The 24,982-nt window shown below is 33.9% G+C and overlaps 1 protein-coding gene across 1 annotated transcript in view; it reads left to right on the forward strand.

Moving 5' to 3' along the window:
• Positions 1 to 24,982, forward strand: part of LOC310641754 (glypican-5-like) — a 342,245-nt gene that overhangs the window by 15,863 nt on the left and 301,400 nt on the right. The window contains exon 2 of the mRNA XM_083364996.1: positions 14,452 to 14,613. Within this exon, the coding sequence (XP_083221122.1) occupies positions 14,452 to 14,613 (162 nt within the window). The remainder of the gene's footprint in view (positions 1 to 14,451; positions 14,614 to 24,982) is intronic.

The raw sequence follows: 24,982 nt of genomic DNA on the forward strand, positions 1-24,982 counted from the left end.
GTTGAAGATTTGTGTTTGCTTCCATTCGAGGACATGTATTGACACCAGTAGATTAGAAAGTTATAACTTTAGTTTGACAAGATTCTATTAGATGTAAGCAAACAAAGAACTGGACTGAATTGGATCTCATAGACTTATTTCTGGGCTTAAGCCTGACAGATATATTTAGAAAGAATTAGCAAAAGATATAGAGCAGATTTTGGTTTACATGTAATTTTTTCATTACAAGAGTCAATGGAGGCATGGTAACATCTTCATGTATTTGACAGGAGTAATAGTCTGACATATCAGGCTTTTCAGACTAATGAGCAATCTGATTTCAATGTTTGACATTAATAAAAGTAGATCAGAGTCTTCCTCAATGCAACATATGGATGTTGCCAGTTCATGAAAAATATTTAATGAGTTCTGCTTCAATGCAGTTGTCAACTTGCTCATATCGAAAATACTAAAAACTAATACAAACTAAACTTAAAGAAAGAAAATAGGAAGAAAGAATAAAATGTGCAAGTAAAAGGAAAAAGAAAGAAGAGAAAGAATATGATAAAAAATATATATAAAGAAGTGACTTCCAACCTTTATTACAAGTATAAACAATTTAGTAACTCTTCACCCCCATACATTTACAAACAGATATCTCTTCAACCAATATTTCACCCCTTTTTTATAATCGAAGGCATAAAACATCCAATTTCCAGTCCTAGTATCAGCAAAAGGTTCATAAAGGTTTGCAGAACTTTGCAAAGAAGAAAAAGAGGAAGAAGCAGCCTAATTTTAACCTTGATCAAATAACCCAACTTTATATTCCTTCCTTTTACTTCTAACAGAATTTTTAGTTTATTCAAATATTGTTGCAGACTTTGATTTCTTTTGCATTCTTCTTTATTCCATCACAAAGAATTCTTCAAAGGTTAACAAGAAAACATCTTTTTTTTAACCTTTTAATTAAGATTTGAAAAAAGAGTATAAGTATTATTTTACTTGATGTTAAATGTATCCCATGTTCTTAATAGTGTTTGTTATCATGCAGCTGTGCTTTCTGTCTTAATGTAACCTTAAACCCTCTCCAAAAACGTGTTTATACCAAATATTTTATAATAGTAGATCATATATCACAAAATTCTGTTGATAAAGAAATACATAACTATCTCTTTTTCCAGTCATGGAGCTGATCTTGAGTATATACTGTGCATTTGGGAAGTGGGGAGAGCAAAGCCACCTTTTAATAATAACTTTGGCTCTTAGTTTAAAAAAATAGGAAGATACTTTAAGGATATGATTCTAGGACTATCCATTATCCATACATATGTTATACATTTTTTATATTCATAGGCATTTTGGATAGATTCCGTACTCTGGAAATCTAATGAGTTCACCTACTAATCTTTTTGTACATTCAGAACCAGATCTTCAATGACTGTAAGCAAGCTACTGTATATCCACCTAATATAATTGAATTTTTCTCTAGTGAGGATGACAAGCTCATCATTCAAATGAATGAATGATGATGTTATGTGTCCAAGTGCCAATTCTTCAATTGCTTCTTTTGTCTGAATAAGTGAATGTTGACCCTTGCTATAAATTGATATTTTAATTTATATTAAAGTGATACTTTATTCTTGATACTTGTTAGAATGAGTAGAAAAAGCTATTCATTTGTGTCTGTCCATAGATCATAGAGGCATCAGCTGAATCTCAAAATTTGTATCAAAATTCATGGGCTTTATGCTGGTATTAATCAAGTAATAGATTTATTCTTTGTATTCTATCTTTCTATCATTTTAAGTGGAGACACAGTGACATATGTGATGTCATAGCTACACTATTTAGTTATAAAAGTATTATTTTACCCAGAGTCTGAGAATTGCAGGGAGTAGCACGTTACCGAATATAGGCACTGACTACTTAGAAATATGCAATCTTCTCTGAATGTTGAACATTTTAGAAAGAAAATAAATAAAATATTAAGACAAGATGGTGTTGAATTAACAAATGTTGTTTATGACCTTGAGTAGTTTTAGCCATATTTGTGGTGTTTCCCATGTTTCAATACAAATACCCGAGTCAAAAATATACTCTTGCTATTTTTTATTTAATAACCAAAAAATCTTTTATGTAGACTTACAGTGGTTCCAAAGAGTTCCAAAACCTAACTTTTAATTTGAACCTTATCCAATTGGTATTTTCCTCATAGAAAATATCTTCTGCTTTCTATGTCTGAAACATCAGATAATCCGACAAGAAATGAAGAGTTGCTAAAGTTCTTGGTTTTGAAATTAGTAGACTTAAAATTCTTTTTGGATCTAAACTCATTGATAAATCATTCTTTCTTGGCCCAACTTACCGCTCAGAGTTGTTTTGAAAGAAAAGTCCCTCTTTGGAAGAAGAATGAGACACATTTACAAAAAGTAATACGGGCTATAAATACTGTAAGTAAACATGTTAGGCGAAAACAAAGATATAAGATTATTTTTGGATTAACCACATTCCACAAATCAGAGATACTTTCCCTGATAGATATTCTAGCATGTGTTATTGTATCTTATTTTCTCTAGTACTTTTGTTCTATATTTCATAGTATCTGTTGTGTAGTGAGTTCATTGCGCAGGAATGAAGACGAGGTGAGTGAGTTCAGCAATGGTCATGTTTATTTGCTTGCAGGATCTGAACTGAGGAACTGAGCTGCAGCCTGCAGCAATTTATAGCCTGGCCCCTAGGTGGCAGCCAATAGGTTTAAAGCAACCCATTGCCGCCTAGGGGCAGCCAATAGCAGCACTGGAGATGTGGTGTCTGAGTTGCTGGGAGCTGTTAGCTAGCTCCAGCTTACCATGTGGTGTTACAATTAAGCCCAACACATAACCCCCCTCCCCTCAGAATGATTTTGAGCCATTTTTGAGACACTTTCAAGGGAAGCCTAAGTTGCAGTAATCTAAATGAGAACTAATCAGGGTATGGATTACTATTGTATGGGGTTCTCTGTCCAAGTAGATGATAAATAATAGAAAAACAAAAATGGCTAATCATGAAATCTCAAATATTCTCAAGGAGAATGTGAAATAAAATCAGGACAAGAACTGGTGGCAGAGGGATATAATTGACAATGATTTTCTTACTCAGTTACTAGAAAGATTTAAAGTAGACCAGAGTTTGAACATTGTAAGACTGAGTAGGAAATGGAACTGTGTACAAATAATAAACATGTAATTGCTAAAATGTATAAACAGAAATGCTAAAACATTAAAACAGAAGAACAAGTGAAAGAATATATATATAATAAAGTGGGCTGAAATTTTGGGTTATAATGCACAGATTGAATAATGGAAAATATGTTTGAAATATGATTGATATTTACACTCTGTTTTATCCTTAAACAGAAATTTTATTAAATGATGTACCATTGGTATATCTCCCCAGAAAAAGTGTCTGAAATATATAAAGGCATTTCAAATTTATGTTGGAAAAATGAACAACAAGAAGGACAAGCAATAGTGTTGCTTGAATATCTAATATTTCATTACTAGCTTGAATATTTAGTATTTTACTTACTATGAAGGATTCTAATATTTTTGGAATTTTGGACTATTTTTTGCAGGTGAATTTAAGGATATTGTGTAATAGTTTTACACATTCTTCTAATAGCTCTCTGGAAGTTGCTCTCTGATACCTTTGCATTGCGTGACTTTGTCTTGCCTTCTCTTGTTTATTTACACCATTTGCTTTGACATCTAGTTTGCTTTGTACAGTATACAGTTTCTACTTTAACTGTTTAATTTGATTCTACAGTTCCTCTAGTTCCCTTTCAAAGATATTCAGGACTTTAAAAGCAATTCCTGATGTTTTTCTTGAAAAAGATGACTACATGCCTAAGTTTCTATCAGCAAATTATATCAGATATGTTTCAGTAAATAGTCTTTTTTTGACTTGAAATGTAGCTGGTCACATCTAATTCAGAAGCAAGTAGTGATTCCTTTTTCACATGACCAGCTATCTCATAAAATATGACAAGGTTGGATAATTGCTCAGTTTTTCTTCTCATTAATATGAATATTGGCTACTTGCTCTGGTGCCTTGCCTTGCTTTTCTTTTTATTTGAGTACCAATGAATACACAAAACTTCCCATTAGTGTGGTTTATTATTAATAAATATTTTCCTGAAGCTGTCAATATTTTTGAAGGCTGTCTTCTGATTTACCTTTAATAAAAAATGTAATTGATGCAAAAGATAAATAAATATGACTAGTGCATTTCTCCCACTGTTTTGAGAGAATACAGTTTAAAATCTTCTTTCCTTTTGCAACTAATCTGTTATGTGAAAAAAAAAACATCAAAACCCTGGTCTAGAAAATTAAAGATGTATAAAGTAGCTGTGGTTTTTTCCCCTAGAAAATAAAAAAAACACCTGCTGTGTATTGCATATGACATGTACTGCACACATCATGTATTAAGGAATCTATAAAGTACTTTTGGGAAAGCATTTGATTTCCTCACTCTACCCTTCACCCCAGCCCAGTTCAAAGTATCTATCTATTATAGAGAAATAATCAGGGATGTTTGTTCTTTCAATAATTCATTTAATGTATATAGATTTTGCTGACATGAATTATAAACTGGATTGCACATCTGGTATGTGAATTCCTAGATTCTACCTTAATGGAAACATTATGAAAACATTTGTGAACTGACAATACCCATCATCTCCAGAGAGCATGATCAATGATCAGGGAAGGGGAGACAGGCAATATAAAACATTTGAAGGGCTCTAGATTGGAGGAGGCTTCCATAAAGGTTTTTGGAACTCTTGAAAATATTTAAGATTGCACCTACATTAGGACATGGTAGCAGTACCAATTCTAGATAGGAGGATAGATTTGAATATTACTTTTAAAGAACTGCAAAAAAATACATCATAACTCTCACACACATGTGTATACCATTTCCTTCTGAGCCCTTTAAATAAGGACATTTAAGCGATAGGAAATATATTTTCTTTATATGAATCATAGTGGTCTCTTTAATCAATTGTAGCATTTTCAGTCTCCCTTATTACAATTTTTACTTTCACATCTAAATGGTAAATTGGATTTTGGCTGAAGAGGCCCTAGTTGGACTCAGCTGACATCTTTTTTTGCTCCTGAATGATCTATCTTATGTTTTGTTGCTCACTTCTTTGACAAAAGAAACATCTTTGATAAAGAGTGAGTAAATTTTGCACACACCCCTTCTATCCCAATCACAATTCTACCATATGCCAGATTTGAATGCATTTTATTAGCACTGCAAAGCTTTGATTCATAAGAATGAATAATTAATCATAATTATCTTTTGAATTATGACACAGCTTCAAATTTTGATGTAGATGTTTATCAAAAAGTAAGTTCTTTTGGAAATTCTGGCTTATATTTTAGATACAAAATAGGTATTCAAATCCAGAAGGCTGTTTGAATCTGTTCTGCTAATCCAGTGGACCATACTTAACAAATGACTGATTTTTGGATTGTTAGCTAATTATATAATCAATCCAATATTAACTGAATATAGAAGCATATAAACAAGTAGAATATGAGGATATCAATTACAATTTCAAATAAATAATTGATTTTATTCAGCCTAAATATTAGTATGCTCTTAATATAAAATCACAATGAACTGATATTCTTAATACTTTTAAGAGGAAATTTAGGTGGATATAAAACCTTGGATTGATTGCAGTGTATTCTCCATGGAAATAGTTTTGTAGACAGACTAAAATTTGAAGTGCTAAGAATTTGGATGTTTTAAAGCTCATCTGAGTACAAAACCATGAAACTTTTTATAGCTTGCATCTGTAACAACTTCTTTCAAAGAAAAACAGAGCATTATCATGAAATGCAAAAAAAATCTCTCTACTAGATTAGTAAACATGACTCTTGCTTTGTGGAACTAACAGTTTGAGGATTAGTTTGTTGGGGAAAAGAGAGTGGCTGTTGAAACAGCTTATATGCAGTTATAATTTCATCTGAATTTTAACAACACTTTGTGCTTTCCAAACAGTATGTATATGAATGCCTTGCTCCTTATAAGTTTCATCTTTCAGAAGTCTTCAGCTTCTCTGATTTCTAATATTAAATTAAATGGAAGCTACCATACGAAAACATCTCACATTAGAAGAGACAGGGCAGCCAGGAAGCTTTAGAATAACGAATAGGAATAGCTATTTGTTGTACCTGACAATGAAATAAATTCAAAAACACTATCAAGAGAAAGTTGAAATAAATTCTCAAGCATTCAAGTTAGAAAACAAAATTTTCTTTTGTAGTAGAACAAAACTTGAGGAGTTTCAAGATAAAATTGATTATCATATTAGTTTGCATACTGCTCTGAATATTCTGATTCAGATCACCAATCAAAATATTCACACAAAATGGGCTAATAAAGAAAAATGGAATTCTAAAGCAAATATATTAGAGGGAAAATGTGTCCAGTAGGATGTGAAAATGCATATACAGTACAAAATATTTCAAATGTTTGTTTGGATTAAAGGTAAAGGTAAAGGTTCCCCCGCACATGTGTGCTAGTTTTTTCCAACTCTAGGGGCCGGTGCTCATCTCTGTTTCAAAGCCGAAGAGCCAGCGCTTGTCCGAGGACATCTCTGTGGTCATGTGGCCGGCATGACTAGACGCCAAAGGCGCACAAAACGCTGTTACCTTCCCACCGTAGTGGTCCCTATTTTTCTACTTGCATTGTTACGTGCTTTCGAACTGCTAGGTTGGCAGAAGCTGGGACGAGTAACAGGCGCTCACTCTGTTATGCGGCACTTGGGATTCGAATCGCCAAACTGCCGACCATCTGATCGAAAAGCTCAGCGTCCTAACCCACTGAGCCACCGCATCCCTTTGTTTGGATTACTCCTCCCCAATTGTAAAAATGGAGTGGAATAAAATGGAATGAATAGATTCATCTGTCTTTTTAGACTAGATTTATTGCTGTTTAACTGGTAGAAATTGACTTCCCTAAAACGTGTGAATGAATTTATGACTAATTTGACCCATTTTTTAAATTCTGTAGAGTTACAAAACTTGCAACATACGTTCCATTAATAGGAGACAGCCACCCTTCCGTTATTATTAAACTGCTGATTCTGAATCCACAATTGGAAAATTGCTTTGGATTCAGCACAAATGAAGGTAATGTCAGGGCATCAGAGAAGAGCAGATCACCCTTGAACCTGGCATATTTGCTGGATGACTTTGGGCCAGGAAGCCCTGAAAGAAGTCAATGGCAAACTATTTCTGAAAAACCTTGCCAAGAAAATTGCAGGGACTTCGCCAGACAATCTCTGAGAGTTAGATAGAATTGAATGTGGGGGTTGAGGGACAAAAGAGAAAAACCATAGAAGGATCTTCAGCTCAAGAAGAGTATCAGAATATTTATCAGAAAAGTCAATGATCAAGAGAAGGTGAAAAGATTAGGTTACAGTTCTTTCTTCTAACAACTTCGAACAGATGTAATTTGAATCATTTTTTTAAATTAGAGAAGTAATTCCATACTATAACTTTAAACTGTGTAGCAGATTTTTAAAAAGGAAATTCTATTATTCAAAATATTTAATAGCAATTGGACCCCCAAGAAAGATGAATATCTTTGATAATTAAATCCAGTATTGAATATGAGCTGGAGCTGAAAATCCATACATGCGTATCTGGGAACCCCACTGGAACTTAAGGGGACTTACTTTGGAGTAAGCATATATATTATTGTACCTTAAACAATGCTTTGTAGATGAACTTGTTTTATTAATGGTATCAGTGGAATAATATGAACTTTAAACTTCAAAATACTTTCTCAATTTATTTCCCATAGATGAACGTCATGGATTTACATCTGTGAAACATAACAGGAAGTTCTAACAATATTTATTTTCTAGACAAATATGCTCTCTGACTCTTGCACAATATTCAGCTGCATGACTCTTGAGTTTTCCTAATGGGATTTCCTTCGAAGTCCATTCTAATAAAAAGGCATTAATATGATAAATGGAAAAAGAGCTTTTGTATTAATAGCTATGCTGAAAATCATGAAAATAAATTAAAATTAGCAAAATAGGAAAATTAATCTTTGAAAATTGGCACAAAATAGATGCCATAAAGCTATAGGTTGCAGAGGCAACAGAGATTTGCTTTGACAAGAGATTTGTGTCACAGAGGCAATGTAATTCTCTTCACTGAGGCAGAGGCTAGAAAGCATATTTTCTAGCCTCAAAGCCTCTTCTCTCCTGTAAGGGTTAATTTTTTTGATGCAGTGATGGCAGGAAATTTCAAAGATGGGAAACAAGCAGGGAGACTTTTAAAGGCAGGAGGCAGAGAACTAAGATCCAGCATGCTGTTAGACGGAGAATCTCATTGTATTGCTTCTCAATTCACTGCAGTTCATCACAAAACTTTCTTATGTTGACTTGGGTTATGGATCAGGAAAAGGGTTTAAATAAAGCATATCTGGTGGGAACTAGAAAAAGGGCCTTCTCTGTGATGGCTCCCTCTCTTTGGAACATCATTTCTCCACAGATAAGATTGGAAGGTGTTGTTGCTTTTCTGCAAGGCCTTGAAGATATGGGATTTTTTCCAGGTGGCTTGGGGCCCCCATTCAGAGCCAATCAAGTGGCTTATATGATTGTGTTGTCACCTCTGTGAGGTGGTGGTGGAGAGGAGTTAAACGGATTTTTAGCTTTAACTGTGGATTTCTGGATTTGTGATGTTGAATGCTGGCCGGATCACTCTTTATTAAATAATAAAGCCCGATTATATCCTGCCACTAAAACCAAGCAAAGAAGCCTCCTTAGGCTTGATGGATCCATACTAGAGACCAGAGAAGGCAGAACCTCTTGTTTTTCAATGTTCTAGTTTTACCAGGATTTTTTGCACTGGTCAGTTTTACTGTTCAGATTTGGTTATCCTTCCACTGTTAAGCCAAATTTATGCAAGGACTATGCCGTAAACCTTAAGTCATACATTAACTAATCAACTGAGTTGCTGAAATGGGCTATTTTTTATTATGTCTGCAAGCTCTGCAAGGACACATGACTGAGGTAGTATCCTCCATGTATTGTACAAGCCTGAATATCAGAGGAAGGCAATGTCTGAGGTGTTAGGAAGTCCAAAAATCAAACCATCAAATTTCCTTGGGGTCAGAAAGCCATTTGATGATGTATTAAATAACTGCAAGGATGGGAGGGAACATTTAAGGATAGACTAATTGCTGTTTTGGGCCACATTTGAAGGGCTTTTAAGGAGAGTAATTTTTTCTCAGAACTTCCTCATCTAATTGAGGTATTTTGCCACCAAGAGTTTATGATATTGTCCAGGGGACCTAAAATGGGTTGTTAAGTGGCTCCTTTTCTATATATCCTTGCATGGATACTTTCTCTCCTTGAAAAAAATAATCTCAGTAACAACATGGATTTACCATTAGAGGCTACCTTATTTTTCATCTGAGACATATAATTGCTTTTGCAAAATTATTTTTATTTATTTATTAGGCTTGTTTATCCTCCATCTTACCTAGAGGTGACTCTGGGTGGCTTAGAAACATTAAAAGCCAATAAATAATTGAAGCAATAAATACTCATAATAACTAATATTCATAGAGTCCACAGATTAGCTTTGACTAAACAAAAATATTAATATTTTACTTTCTCAATAGAATAAGTTGATATTTGCAAGAAAATTCATGATATGGTACAGACTTCTCAATTTCAGAGTAATAATTGCTTTCTCCTAGATGTTTATTTATCTATTAGAATGGGACATGAAACTTTTCCTGTTCTTGATAAATGTAAATGCTACCAAATGTGTACAAGAAAATTAAGTGGGAATTTTTATCCATCTTTAGAAAACCTTAATCAAAGAAGAGAGGGAGGAGAAGTTTGCATCCTTTAAATCTCCATCTTATAATTTCTCATTGACCTTTAATTTTTGAAATTACCAGGTTAACAGTTTGTCCCAGGCACTACCACTACCTCTCTTCTTCACCTTCCTTGTGTTATATCCTGTTATGACAGAGATATGAAATGTTTTATGAAGTCTAAAACTAAAGTAAGGAATGCATCACCATAAAATTGCTGAGCTAAATGTTTTCCATGATTAAATGTGAACTCTCCTTCATTTATTTATTGACTCCACTCCCTTCCCAACTCTCTCCATGCTGGCATTTTGTGGAGGTCTGAAACATTTTTAACAGATATATTGTTTGCCTTATTACAGGTCCCCAGTATGCCAAATAAAGATAACAAAACTTTATGTTTAAGTTGTGAGAATTTTACATAAACTGTTTCAACCATACATTTTAATTGGAATTTGGGAGCAGTAACCTATTATTCACCCTAGTAATTTTATTACTGAACAGTCATTTCATTCCTTACAAACTCAGTACAAAAACAGACTGTTATAATTGTCTGCTGATTTCATAAATGTGGCATTAAGCCCTAAATCAGAGGTGGGATTTGGACACTCTTTGGAAGGCAAATTTCCTCACTTCAATAAAATATTACCTGTAAGTTGGACTGAGGACTCTTGCCATTTCAAAAACAGCATTCAGTCATAACTTGGACATGTAAGCTGGAGAGCTTGATTTAAGAGCTTATGGTCTAATTGTATGTTATCAGCAAATGGAATTATTACCCACTGCAAATAAAGTATGTATTAAAATAATTCCCACTTAAATAGAGGCATTGGAAACTTGATTCTCTTTAGCATAAGCATTTTCCATCCAGCACATTAAACAGAGCTGTTATTATTTTTATTTTGCTTCTGGAAGGAGATCAATTTACACTTTGCCATTTCCATTGCCAAATTAATTTCTTCTATTCAAACTGACACAAAGATATTTCACTTTTCTCTGAAAAATCCACAGCTAAACTTCTGATTTCACATACATAAACACACACGCACATACACACTCCTTGATCTTCTTGGGGAAAGGACAGAATGACAAAATGGTAAATGAATAAAGTAACATTAATAAAAAGAACCATGTTGCAAGCAACAAGAAAAGTTTCATACGTGCATAAAATTCCAATCTACCTTTTAAACACATATATGCATCTTTAGGATTTAGAAGGTCAGGGGTTTTTAATGGTGACACAATATTTAGTAAGTATCACTTAAAATTCTGTCAGTTTAGACAATTTGCCTTCAGAAAAATGATTGGATCAAGGGTTTTATTTGTTTTGTTTCTAAACCTGTTATTTTCAGTTGTTTCCTCTTCTATCTTCATCGCATGTGCATATTATGACATCATGGAAAAAATAATACAAAAAACTTCCATTAAATAGTTTCTTTCTTTTTTGTTGTTATTCCTGTTTGGTATTTCCATGCCATCATTTGGCAAAGAATGGGTGTCATATAAAGCACGACTACAAAAGGGAAAGTATTCCCAATAGCTAGATGGTTTCTGGATAGTTATTTGATGCTCACTCCATGGGATCTCCAAATAAAACATAAAAAAGCCCCGTGGTTGTTATTGTTAAATCATTAAATATTTGCCCAACCTTCACAAGAGGAAGAACATAGCATTGTATTCTGATCATTTTCTTCTCTAAAAAATAAAAAAAATCCAATATATTTACTACACTTTCTGAATCTCTCCCCCATCCCGCCTCTCCACTTTCCTTGGGCTTCTCTATCCTATGGGACTAAGCTCTGCAACCTTGCACAAGTGGAGATTTAGACTGCCTTCCTCTAATTGTACACTCTTGAAAACCAAAAGATTATTCTTTTAATACAGTTTAAAATTAATCAGGAAGATTCTAAAAATATTCACGTTAATGCATTTAATACTCATTTCACATTTTTATGTCCAACATACAATAATCAGCAGAGCCCCCAGAATGTATTGGGAAGGCCTCGAGTGGGCATTTTTGTTCATCACTTAAGATTAATGCTACGCATGTTTTCCATAGAAATTCTGGAGGAACGGTTGGGAAGAATTAAAAGCTTTTTTAAAATTATTATTCTAGTAGCTGGGTCTCTTATCAGTGAGTGTCATCCACCACCACAGAATGATTCAGAAAACAAAATCTCTGCTCTTTCTTGGCCTAGATGCTGCATTCATGCACATTGTTTCAGGAAATAATAATGGCAGCTATCAAGAGAAGTGCATTAGACTAAGAGCAAGTTAGCGAACATTTGTTTGAATCAGTTACTACGGTAATTCACCTTTCCTCCAGTCAAGCTGCTATTCAAAAAATAACTGTCATAGGTTATAAAATATCATCTCAATAAAATCTAGATTTAATAAAAGAATACAAAAACAAGCATGTGAAAGTATATATTCAAAATAAATAATGTCTCTATGTCTCTTTAATGTCCATAAATCGATATAAGGGAATAGCAGTTATTTGAGTGGTGTGGTAACACTACCACATATGCTGTAAAATGATTTATATTCTCCTGAAGACATTTATGTACACATAAGAAAGAAAACTGACACATAATCTGCCTATTTTAACCTTGATCAAATAATCCAACTTTGTATTCCTTTTTAAATAATCTTGATCTTTATTCCCTTTCAAGAGTGTTCCAGGTCTTGATTTCTTATCTCTTTGTATCTTTTCAGAAAGTCCTTCAAAACTTTAACACATCTTTTGTGAATCCAAAATGAAAAAGTTATCTACATCACTTTTCTGGTTTATACTAATTATTTAGACACCAGCCAGTTTCTTTTGTAAATATAGTTTAACATTTTTATCCTAATCATTCTTGTATATTTTGATGTTATTTCTAATAAAACAGTGATATGTAATATATTTGCATTTAAATATTTATTTTCATTCAAGGTGTATATTGAATGATTTTGACTTCCACTTCTAGTAGAGTTGGGTTGTCCAATTTCAGTACCAATATATATTCTTAGAGAATATAGATCTTAGAGATCTTAGAGAACCAACTGATTTGCCTTTCTTTGGGAAGCTTTCCATTACAAAAAAGATCTTCATTCAAGTTAGCTGCTTTGGATAGTTTAATCTGACTCCAAAGACAGCATCTGCAGAAAGGTGGGTCACTGAATGCATTGACCCAGCAGCTTTGCAAGCTGGTGTACAGATGTGCCCGCAGCTTGAAATCTGGTATGAATTCCTCTGAGTGGTAATAAGCAATGTGCCATTCAGTTATTCTGCTGTCTGGATTTTCTTCTTTCCTCATCTTCTTTCCCTGTGCACCTATTCTATCTGTGGTGGTATGCTGTGCATTAAGTTTCACAGTATAAATTGTGGTCTCTTTCAAATTTTTGCTAATTTATGCATTTATTTTTATTTATTAAATTCATATAGCTGCCCATCTCTAATTTTGTGAGAGCACTAATTTTCAACAGCAGACTGAGTACAAAAAAGCTTATATTGGAGTTTATTAGTGAAATATTATTTCCCAAAGTTAGTACTGAAGAACCAAAGTTTTTATATTCACAGTATGATGCTTATGGTGACCTCAAGAAATTAAACTAGGAATGTGGCTTGTTCTATGTTTTGTCTTTAAATACTCTTTGTTTTATATTGTGGCCTTTGGCATACAAAAGATTTATTCTATTCTATTTAGAAGCAATCTTTTTGCTACATGTAGGCCTTAGTCTGCAGATATTCTCTTCAACGTTCTATGTGTTTGTCCAAGAAATTAATGGGGCAAGGAATCTTAGCAACCAACTGCTGCTAGGGTCTCTGTGTCACGGTTTCTTCTGTTTTTTTGTATAGTGATTAATAGTTTTCCTGAAGATAAATATTTTCATCAAACCCAGTGTGAGATGCATAGGTGGGAACACCTGCAGAAATTCCACGTCTTCATGATATACAGTCTTGGGATGAAAAAAGGTTACATAGTCTGTTTTGTACTATTCATTAATACTTCTTTGTTTATTTCAGTGCCCACCATATGGATTTAAAATTCTGTAATAAAAAGAACAGCCATACTGTATATATGTCAAAACCAATAATTTAAGTTATGGAGAATTTAACTTAAATGAAAAAAGAATTTGATGTTGTGCTCTGGATAAAGTTTGTAAGATTCCTGCTATATATTACATGTTAGCATAATCTAGCAGGACATGATACTACGTGTTAAAATACTGAGCTAAGACCTCCAATGAACAAAATTGGGCCACGTATTTATGAACAATTTGCAATTACTAGCACAACTTGGCTGCATTATGATGGCTGTGTCACTCTAATAAGAGTAAAAAAAGTCACACACACACACATACAGTTGTATTTCTCAGTTCATGTACCCTCAAATATTTTTCCCAGCCCCTGAAAGATTAGAGATTCATTTCATCATATGCAGCAATCTCAGCGGTTAGATATTCAATGTTTAAGCAGTGAATAGAGTATGAATTCTTTATGCTTTGATAACACAATATTACTTTGCTAATAAGAGATGTTGGTCTTTACTGGTGTTACTAAATACATTTTCATTTTATTTTTTGTTGGTACAGATTCCAGTTTGCAGATTTGCCAACACAAATCACCAACGTGCTGCACTAAGAAAATGGAAGAAAATTATCAAGCAGCTGTTAGAAGAGAGAGAACAGAGAACACTCAGACTCTAAATTTTGAACTGAAATATATGATTGTTGGTCATATTACAGCTTTTCAAGGTAAGAATGGTGACATTATGATAACTTTTTCCATTTATTTAAATATTTAAAATCATGTTTGCTATATCTCTTCTTCCAACATGGTCATGCTAGTCAGACTTATTGATTTTAAAGGATGCCTGACTCCAAAGTGACAATGGGTGGCCTATCCTTTAAAACAATAAATAAGAAAAACAGACGTGATTATGATTGTCTGGACAAAATATACTACATATATTACAAATGCACAACAAAGGCTCTACAACTACCATTTCCCAAGGCTTGGGAGAAAGCCTAATTTTAAAAGATTTTTGGAGCAGTATCAGGGTGGAAACCTAAAAACATAATATAAAAGAAACAGTTCTCTAACATTGTCATCAGTTCCCAGTATTCAGAGATGTATTTCTAAACATACAAGACTTGTTTAAATATGCAATGTTATATATGTAGAACTGTGTTTTTAGGAATGGGTGGATAAGGCAATGCTTCGTTAGCTATCATTTTAATACTTTTAGCATTATAGTTTGATGAAAGCATTAAAATGAAGTACATTTTTTACCTAATGATAAAGTACAATTTTAAAGGAGCCTGTGACAAAACTCCCTTTATTTTTTTTAAAAAAGAATACAACAAATTATATTACTTGTATTTATAGAGTGTGTCCTTCATTCCCTGCCCCCAGTTCTTCTATGCTCCCTTATTGTGGCAAGGGGATATTCCTGGGAGGGATAAGTGAAAAATGCTGACAGTGCACGCCAAGTCTATATATTCCCACAGGGTCAGTCAAGGTATGAAGGTCAACCTGACTATCCAGCTAAAGCAAGCAGGCTTCTATGATGGGCAGCAGCAATATATGAAGTTGTTGGAGGTAAATGGTCACTTACAGTAAGTGATAATGGCAAAGTCATTATTTCATACTGTCTCGGAGAAGGCAATGTTAAACACTTCTGTATTTTATCAAAGAAACCACATAGGTAGACCATCTAAAATGATGAATAATATAGATAGGTCCTTTTGATAGAGGAATGATGGGCCCTTCAGATATGATGGCACTCAGTATGATACTGAGGAAGAACGGATGATAGTACTAGAATAAAATCTTAATGTCTAGTTGCTGATGTTGCTGTGCAGGAAAAGAAAGCCCAAGCTGCAAAGGCAACCACAGGGAAGGTGGAACATAGGAAGCATGAACACAGGGAAATTCAGCACAGTGCAAATGAAATGAATAATCTACACAGTGATATTTTAGGCTTCAATGAACTGGAATCAGACATGTTCAGTCCAAAATACACTGATTATTATTCAAGACATGAAAAACAAAAATGGAACGGCACATTTTCATCATGAGGAAGGATATGACTAGGACAGTACATTGGTACAATGCTGTCTGCAATTGAATAATATCAATTAAATGTTGCTGGCACATCTTTATTATGATGGTTATCCAAATTTCTGTTTCAACCACTGATGCAGAAGAAGACGTGGTTGAATGATATCAAACTGACTATATTATACTATGAGAAGGTACAAGAAGTCATTTACAACAGCAAACATATGGAACAACATGAAAAGATCATGTGCAAGTTCCAAGTCAAGCTAAAGAAGAAAACGGAAAAAAGCTAACTGGTTACCACAATGTAATCTTGAGCCTATATCCACAATTTTCATTAAAAAGAACTCAGGAATCACTTTGAAGCGTTGAACTTCATTGAGAGAAAAGTAGAAAAACTGCAGAATGGACACACGCATACACAGACACACTTAGGGGGAATGTGGAAACTGATTGCCAAGAGCAGAAGAAGGCAGGATTAAATATAAAAAAGAGCAAATTAGTGGCAATGGGTACAGCAATCAGGTTTAGAAGTGACAACAAAAATGTTGAAGTGGTGGGTAGTTTCTGCTTTTTTGATTGACTATCAACAGTAAAGGAACAGCTAGTCACAAAATATCCTGCAGACTACTAGGGGTAGCAATGAAGACCTTAGAAAAGATATTCTGATACCATGATATGTCTATATCTACAAAGAACAGTTCCTTGATAATATGCTCCCTGTGATAGTCTAGGGAAGTGAAAGATAGAGTTTGAAGAAGCAGGATAGGAAGAGTATTTATGATTTGAATTTTGATGTTGGAGAAGACAGCCATGGTCAAGAAAATGAAATTTTAAAAAAAATCACTCTAGGGCTCTATTTCAAGGGGAAAATGATTAAGCTCAAATTATCACATTCTGGGCACATTATGTTCCAAATTATGTTCCCCTGTTTTGCAAGAGAACAGTGTGCTAAGGGTCTAGCTATATTGTCATTTAAGAATTAACATTGACTTGATGATATGTAATCAATCTCCTGTCCCCATTAGACTTTGATAGATATTTGTTTTGTGGGACTGGTCTTCTATTTCACAGAAACATGGAATAAAATTCTGGTGTCATTAATTTCTGTATGAACAGAGAATAGGTGTTGTAGATTAAGGAGAGCTACATACTATTTCTAATTAACAGGGGTCATATTTTAGCTAATTTGCATACAAGCCCAAAAGCAAAACAACATATGCAGCTTTTTCCACTTGTTTGTCCCTAAGGGTTTCACACTTTTATAAATGTATTGTTTCTTGGATGGTAGAAAATTGCTTTGGCTGTTTGGTATTCTAAACTACAAGCAGTAAAGAAGGAGAGCTGGAATGAAGAGGTGTGGAAGAAGCAATTTGTTTTATTTCACTGCCTGGAACAAAATAGTCTTAGTAGTATCCCATATAGTTCTGAAAATCTGGCATTGAGTCACATTTGACTCCTCTGCTTGCCAAAGGGGAAATACAGAGCCATTGTTGACTGACAGTGAATTATTCAAGTGATCTTTCAGCATCATTATAGAATAAAGCAAAGGTCAGAATAGATTAACCTGTCAGACCCCGAGGTCAGTCAAGCAGTTTTATTGCTTAACTGAGCGAAATTGGTCATTAGACATTTCAAAGTAGCTTGAATTTACAAGCACTTTCCAGAAATGGCTGTCCAAATTATTGTATTGTAAATGATTATAAACTTGCTTTGTCCACCTTAGGTGAGAACATGCCAGCATTTCAGCTTTGCCTTCTTAAAGTCTCAAAGGGTCATTTGTTCCTTGGGTTGGCTGAGGCTTCAAAAGGTGGTCTAAATCCCTTATTCCGATGACACTGTATCCACATTCTATTGCTCAAGCCAATCTTTGGTTTTCATTTCTTTTTTCATTCTGAAATCATTTTCGCTGCATTTAGCTTGGTTTATTGTTTTGTGACATCATTATGAAACATTAAAGGTGGCATGCCTCAAGTTGATCTGCTGACATAAGTCCCTTTCACTTTTCCATGAGGAAAAATGTTGTGCTGGTGGAACCATTGATACTTGGACTGAATATCCAATTAGCCCAATTCAAAACCTGAACAATTGCTAATATGTATCTCCTTTCTTTCTTTCTTTCTTTCTTTCTTTCTTTCTTTCTTTCTTTCTTTCTTTCTTTCTTTCTTTCTTTCTTCCTTCCTCCCTACCTACCTTCCTACCTTCCTACTTTCCTACCTTCCTCTCTTTCTCTCTTTCTTTCTCTCTCTCTTACAATGACATTTTCTCCAGTTCCTGACCTTGGCTTAATTTGACTTCTGTTATTGAGGCTGCTATAAGTTCCATGCTCTGCATTTTGAGAATTCCACCTTAAATAAACATTGAAATAGATATCTCCCATCTAGTAAGATATAAATATGGTTGGCCAATAGGCTGATATTTTGCAAGACTCTTCTAGTCTTTCAAAGTAATGCATTTTGTTGTGTATATATCAGAATATTAAGTGAAAGTCTTAAGATACTGACAAATTTTGGAAGAAAAGAAAAATTGGCAGCAGACTGCTGTTAAGGAAGGTTGGTTTAAAAATTTTGTTAGAAAAAGTACTATAAGATTTCATATTTTAAACTATATCCTACAAATAATTTTAATAATTTTGCACGTTAGGGTGAAATGGGACAAATTTAACAGTTATCAGTCACATATAATGGTTAATATAAAAAGCTGTACTTAATACATCTGCAAACTGACATTGTTACTTTTGGATCAATGTCCATTTCATACTTGTGGGCTTTAATACTGCTGCAAAATGGTCAGTTTTATAAATTGATTTGCAATTTTAGCAAACACTGTGAGAGTAAATACTAAACAAATCAATTAATAAAATATTGCTTTTGGTTGTTGTCATGCTTTAGATATCAGTGGCAGAAGTGCCGCTGATACTGACAGTCTGCTTTTAGTGTGTGGTTAAAGATTATCTCGGTGTCATGACCTCCATATTTGGTCCATCATCAAATTCACCCTATGTGTTTTCAGCTCATTAGCTAATGAGTCAGTCCTTCACAGACAATTTTTTTTTCTGCTCTCAATTTCAGACCTTCATTTCACTATAGTTATCAAGTTGCAAGGAAGTAGAAAACCAGCAGTAAAGAAGTCATGTAAGATTTGGGCCCATTTTGAATTTTGATGGTGCTCTTTCATATCCAGATTTTCCTTTACAGCTGACCTTCAAGTATGATCAAAGGTTTTCAAATGAGCCCTCAGATTTCCCCAGCTTTCTGTTCTTTTCTTCATTACTTGTGGTCCTGTAGGTTTAACAAAGGCAAAGGGGAAGGAAAAGGACAATATAATCTTAGCTTAGTTTTTTGAGAATAGACTTGCAACATTGAATCTCTCCAACAAAGTATGATTGGAAAAATGAGTCAGAGAGATATGTTTCCTGAATGCCAGGGAGATGGGAAAAGGGAGGCAATGAAACATTTGTGGTGATGTAATAGAAATTCCATCTTTTACATACTTCTGTGCAACATCACAATTTAATAATGAAATGACAGAGTTATATCTATTTGATGTTAAATGTTTTATTATTTTGGTATCACTGAGGCTGGTTACAGTTGTCCATTCTCCTGAATATTTTATAGTTCACTATGCTGTTGGAAAACAAGTGCCGTCAGATGTAAGCCAACATTTAATTAATTACATTATGAGAACTTGAATTTCATATGCCATTAAAACTTTGAATTGCACAGTGATTTTTTTTTCTTTTGTAAGTTTTAGGATTCTGTATTAAACCCTTGCACATTGGAAAGGAACTATGAACAAGTGTTAGTCTGACATGCTCACTTTGTACTTAAAACTAGTTTTTTTAAAAAAATCCCATTTATATCCCGCCCTTCTCCGAAGACTCAGGGCGGCTTACAATCTAAAGCACAATGTGCTTAGCAATAGCCTTCATTCTATGTATATACCTGCTTATTAGGGCTTTTGGGCCCCCCCAAGCGGCATTTTTACAAAGTCAGCTTATTGCCCCCAACAATCTGGGTCCTCATTTTACCTACCTCGGAAGGATGGAAGGCTGAGTCAACCTTGAGCCTGGTGGGATGCGCACCTGCACTAATTGCAGGCAGCTGGTGTTACTTTTAAGTTTTAAGGAGCATCACATTTTCTTTGCCAATTCACATATTTGGTTGCCTTGAATAAAAGAATTTTAGCATTTAAGGACTCCTTGGATGATCACTTTGAAGGCTGATCATCAACTGTTTTATTACCATGTGCCACTTCTTGATTGATCCTGGCAATAGGTCTTCTCATTCCTTATCAGTCAAAACTGTGGTGATTGTATTAATGCAGGAGATGCATTAGATGCTGGTTTTGTCCCATCATATAATAGTTTGTACTAATTAATATTAATCTTGACTCTATTAATAATAATCAAGAATCTTATTTTTTATGTCTGAAAAGCTCTAAATCCTATTCAAAAGATTATATTATTCACTGAATCAATGTGTATGCATGGAAGGATGGAACTCAGTGAGGTTAAATTGTTGTAAACAAAGAAATACTGGGAGGTTGGGGGTGTAGAAATTAATTAAATAAATAGTGGTTACATTTCTTCTATTTATTTATAAGGGTACAGGCTTGGTATATGAGTTATGATATGTCCATATATCTCTAAATTTCCCACATCATGGAAATTTACATATAACATGGTGTGAGATGTGCTCATGCACATTTTCTCCTAAGACATGGAGAAAAATGAACTTTCTAAACAAGATAATAATTGGACATCACTTTAATGTGAATTTATGCACTGACCACTATGAAGAAGCTCAAATTTGTGGCTTCTATTATTTTTTATCCTAAAAAACCACAAGGATAAGAGATGAAAGAGCTAAGCAAAACAAAACATTAAAATCTAAGAGCCAGGCCCAGAGAGCACCAAGGACTCCACATTAAGATCTAAACCAGATATTTTTCATTATTTGTGTAATATGTCACACTGTGTTTCATTCCATGATAAGCATTCCTGCTACATATTGGTGTTATGAGCCCATAGAAAATGATGGTGCCCCATATAATAAATACATTTAATTACTAAATATTCCTTTTTAAAACAAATTGATTTGTCAGTACCATATTGACTACTTTTTCAAGCATGTTATAGTTGATTAGTATTCATTAGCCAACATGTGAATATTTGTTTTCATGACAAGCTAAAAAAGTTGATATGTGATTTATGAAATAGTTCTCTTTACACACACGCACACACACACACACACACAGAGAGAGAGAGAGAGAGAGAGAGAGAGAGAGAGATTATCATGCTTCTTTATATTAGTTGTTAGCAATAACAACTAATATAATGGTTTAACTGGTCCCTGAACCTAGAAACAACATCAAATTAAATTCTAAATTGTGTATTATAACTTTTCACTTTTACCTACAAAGAATTTTGCAACACATAAGGGAATAAATAAAATAAGGTTGAATTAACAGTCCTGATTTGCAATAATATATTTAAAGCCAAATAAGCGTTGACTGAAGAATCCATCTTGGTTTGTTGTAAATAATTCAAGTATAGTGTTGCAGATGGATGCAGTTTAAAATCAATGAGCTATTTAAAACACAAAGATCTCAGTGGTACTTTCCATTGCTTGCCATATGATGATTGAGTGCTAAAACTTCTGTTTGAAATGAGGTCATCGTGATTCTCAAATGTTAGATCCCCTATTCAGAGAATTAATTTCACTCTCTTTTACTCTGTGTGTAATCATGCTAAGTATAGTCTTTCTCCTTTATAAGTTATTACATACTGTATATGTCTAACCCATAGCATTTAATATAAATTCTTATTTCAGTTGGATATTGCTACATGTGATCTCTCCTCAGGTCATTGTTGAATCAGCAAGGTATTTCTGAACTTTCTTGGATGACAGATTAAGAAAAAGCCATTTCTTCAGCATTTATTTTTGTCTGTTAATTTTAGTGTAATGTATTGGGCTTTGTCTTGTTAAGGGAACACCACGTGGGTTAATTGCTGGAAGGTTGCTTAAGCAGGGAAGCTGGCTAATGGCTCCCAACTCCTCAGACAACCTGTCTCCAGTGCCGCCATTGGCTGCCTCTAGGGCGGCAATAGGTTGCTTTAAACCTATTGGCCACCGCCTAGAGGCCAGGGTATAAATTGCTGCATTTGCAGCCCTGTTTCTCAGTTCAGATCCTGCAAGCAATAAACAATGATCTTTGCTGAACTCACTTGCACGTCTCGTCATTGAAGCGAAGAACCCAGTATTTAACAGTTAGTTTGTGTCTTACTTGGCTTCCCTTTCAGAATTAGATTTCCCAATAATGTGGACAAACATTTGGAAATTGAATCCAAAATCTGTAATTGAAAAGGAACAAGCAACATTACCCACAAAAATGTGCAAGCTTTCAGATGTTCTCCAGAACTCTTCATTCGAATAGAGAGCTATAGAGATAAAAAGAAGAAAGGAAAACCTACTTATACATTAAATAACAATAACAATAATAATAATAATAATAATAGTAAGTTGGAAGGGACCTTGGAGGTCATCCAGTCCAGGCAGGAAACCCTATACCATTTCAGGCAAATGGCTGCCCAGTCTCCTCTTAAAAACTTCCAGTGTTGAAATTCATTTAGTGCTGTTATAAAATCGACAGCTATAAGATCTGACTTAAAACAGGAGAATAAATACAGAAATGAAAATTTTTAATAGAAATATTTAAGCTGAAGAAATAAGATGAGCTAAAGAATGAAAAAATGGGAGACAGAAAAAAATGTCATATTCATTAATCCCTAATTTGCAATAATTTAATCCCTTTTGAATATTATTCTGGAAAAATTATCAGTATTCTTAACTGGGGGTGTACCTTTGTTTAAAGTATAGCAGTGCTGATTATCACTTGTGAAAGTAGCAAAGGCTCGCTTTAGAAAAGCTAACATATATTTTCAGGTATTACCATAACTTTAAATCCCATACCATTGATGAAGTTTGCAAATAAATCTGAATAGAAAGGAGTAAATTGAAAGTTGAAAACATTTGAGAACTCAGTCATGGGAACAGCACAATTTATGTTCTTTTCTGCCAGCTAAAAAGCCAATAATTGCTTTTATTCTATGGAAAACTGAAAAGATGGTTTATTGAAAGTATGTTGGACAAACAATGCCTTGTTATACTGTACTAAAACATTTATTTATTTATTTATTTATTTATTTATTTATTTATTTATTTATTTATTTATTTATTTATTTATTTATTTATTTGATTTGTTTGCCATCTATTTCACCACAGGGTGACTATCTTCACAGAAATGTTCAAGAACTATATGGGTATAGATAGAATCCAGAAATCATGAGATATATTTAAGAGATCTGAATGATTTGTAGCCTGATGAGATCTAAATATATACAAATAAGATTAAAGGTAGGATGATGGGGGTTAAGATAATGAGATCACATATATAGTAATTTTCTACTTCCATGAATGTATCTGGAAGTATAGGGATAGAGATGGTAGTGTTACTATAGGTATAGATAGTAAAGAAGTCAGCTAAGTAGGAGATCCTTGCCTGAGTACAGATGATGTACAACCTTTGTTATGCTGCACATCCTAGCTGTGTTCAGTTCAGTGAAAGCTTGACAATCACAATTGCACAATATGTTGGTATAAGCATTTAGGGCTTTTACCAATTTAACATCTCCTGTAAACCCAGCCTTTTAAGTTAGTTAATGTCCTATCTATTATTTGAATCTAGAAAAAGGATTTGTTTGGTAACCAAGGTAAGTATATTGCAATGAATGCAGTCAATGTGTCAGAAATCATAATCTTATACTAAATTAGATTTTGTACTGTAAATAAATTAGCTTCAGACTCACCATTATGCTTGCATTAATTGTAAAAGTTACATCTGTTTATACTAGTATCAATTTAACTAAAAATAATCAATTCCAAAATACTCTCCTTTTATACTGAAGTCAGAGCTTTGCTTTCTTATCTTAAGAAATAAGCAAATAAACAGCTGAAGAAAGCTAATGAAAGTGGCAGGCAGTCTTATTATTTTCAAGGTTTTTAGAATCAGTATATTCAAAATTACTAAGCAATACCCTGAAGATTGAAATCTGACTCTCTAATTTTGTAAAGCATGTCTGTGGCATAAATCATGCTGAAAGAGTACATTACAGGCTCATCAGCTTTCCTAAGCTACCACACCACAAATCTAATATATGATCTTAAATGTGAAGGAGCTCCTCATTATATCATAATTGTGTTTCATATAATTAGTTACATCTTTGTAGATGTCATATAATTATTTCCCAGAAGTTCTCTGCTGGCCAGATCATCTATAATAAAAATCTTCTTTAGACATTTCTAATAAACAAGGGCTAAAGTATCAAGAGATTGTGTGCACTTGTACCTACCTTTGATTTTTTAACATACTGGTTGCCTCTCTAGCTCTTTCTCCAAATTTTATTCAACTGAGAACTATGGTGTATATATTATTCACCTGACAATGAGTAATGCTCTGCACAGAATCAGAAGCAGTGCTTTATATGCTTCCGAGATCTCGTAGGTGATATTTTTGCATTCTGGCAAACATGAATAAATATCTCATTTCAGCATGTAGAAGCCAAAAGAAATATGGGTGGTGCAGGAAAGAGAGTGCTGTCTTCTACAAATTTAGACTTCATGGACTCCCTTTATTGTTTGTATAAATATATAGATGCATATTAATCTTCCACATTCCCTATGTTGTCTCTGGATAGGGTTGTGCTTTCCTGATGGAGAAGCTCTGCAAATTATTTGTTTTTGGTTTTTTTTGTTTACAATTATTGCCTGTCCAACCTCAGTGGACTCTGGACAGCATACCTAATTAGGGAAAGCATAAAAACAACTGAAAACATTGAATCACACAGACAGTCCACACTAAAATAATCTAATGAATAGCAAAAATGACAAAACAAAATAGGGGCCATTAAACAACTAAAAAACATCAGTCCCAGAGTTGGGACTAAAGCCAGGTTTTCAAAGCTCCCTGGAATCCCAAAAGAGCCCTAGGGCACTATCC

Source organism: Vipera ursinii, assembly GCF_947247035.1.
Source record: "Vipera ursinii genome assembly, chromosome: 5".
Taxonomy (NCBI): Eukaryota; Metazoa; Chordata; class Lepidosauria; order Squamata; family Viperidae; genus Vipera; species Vipera ursinii.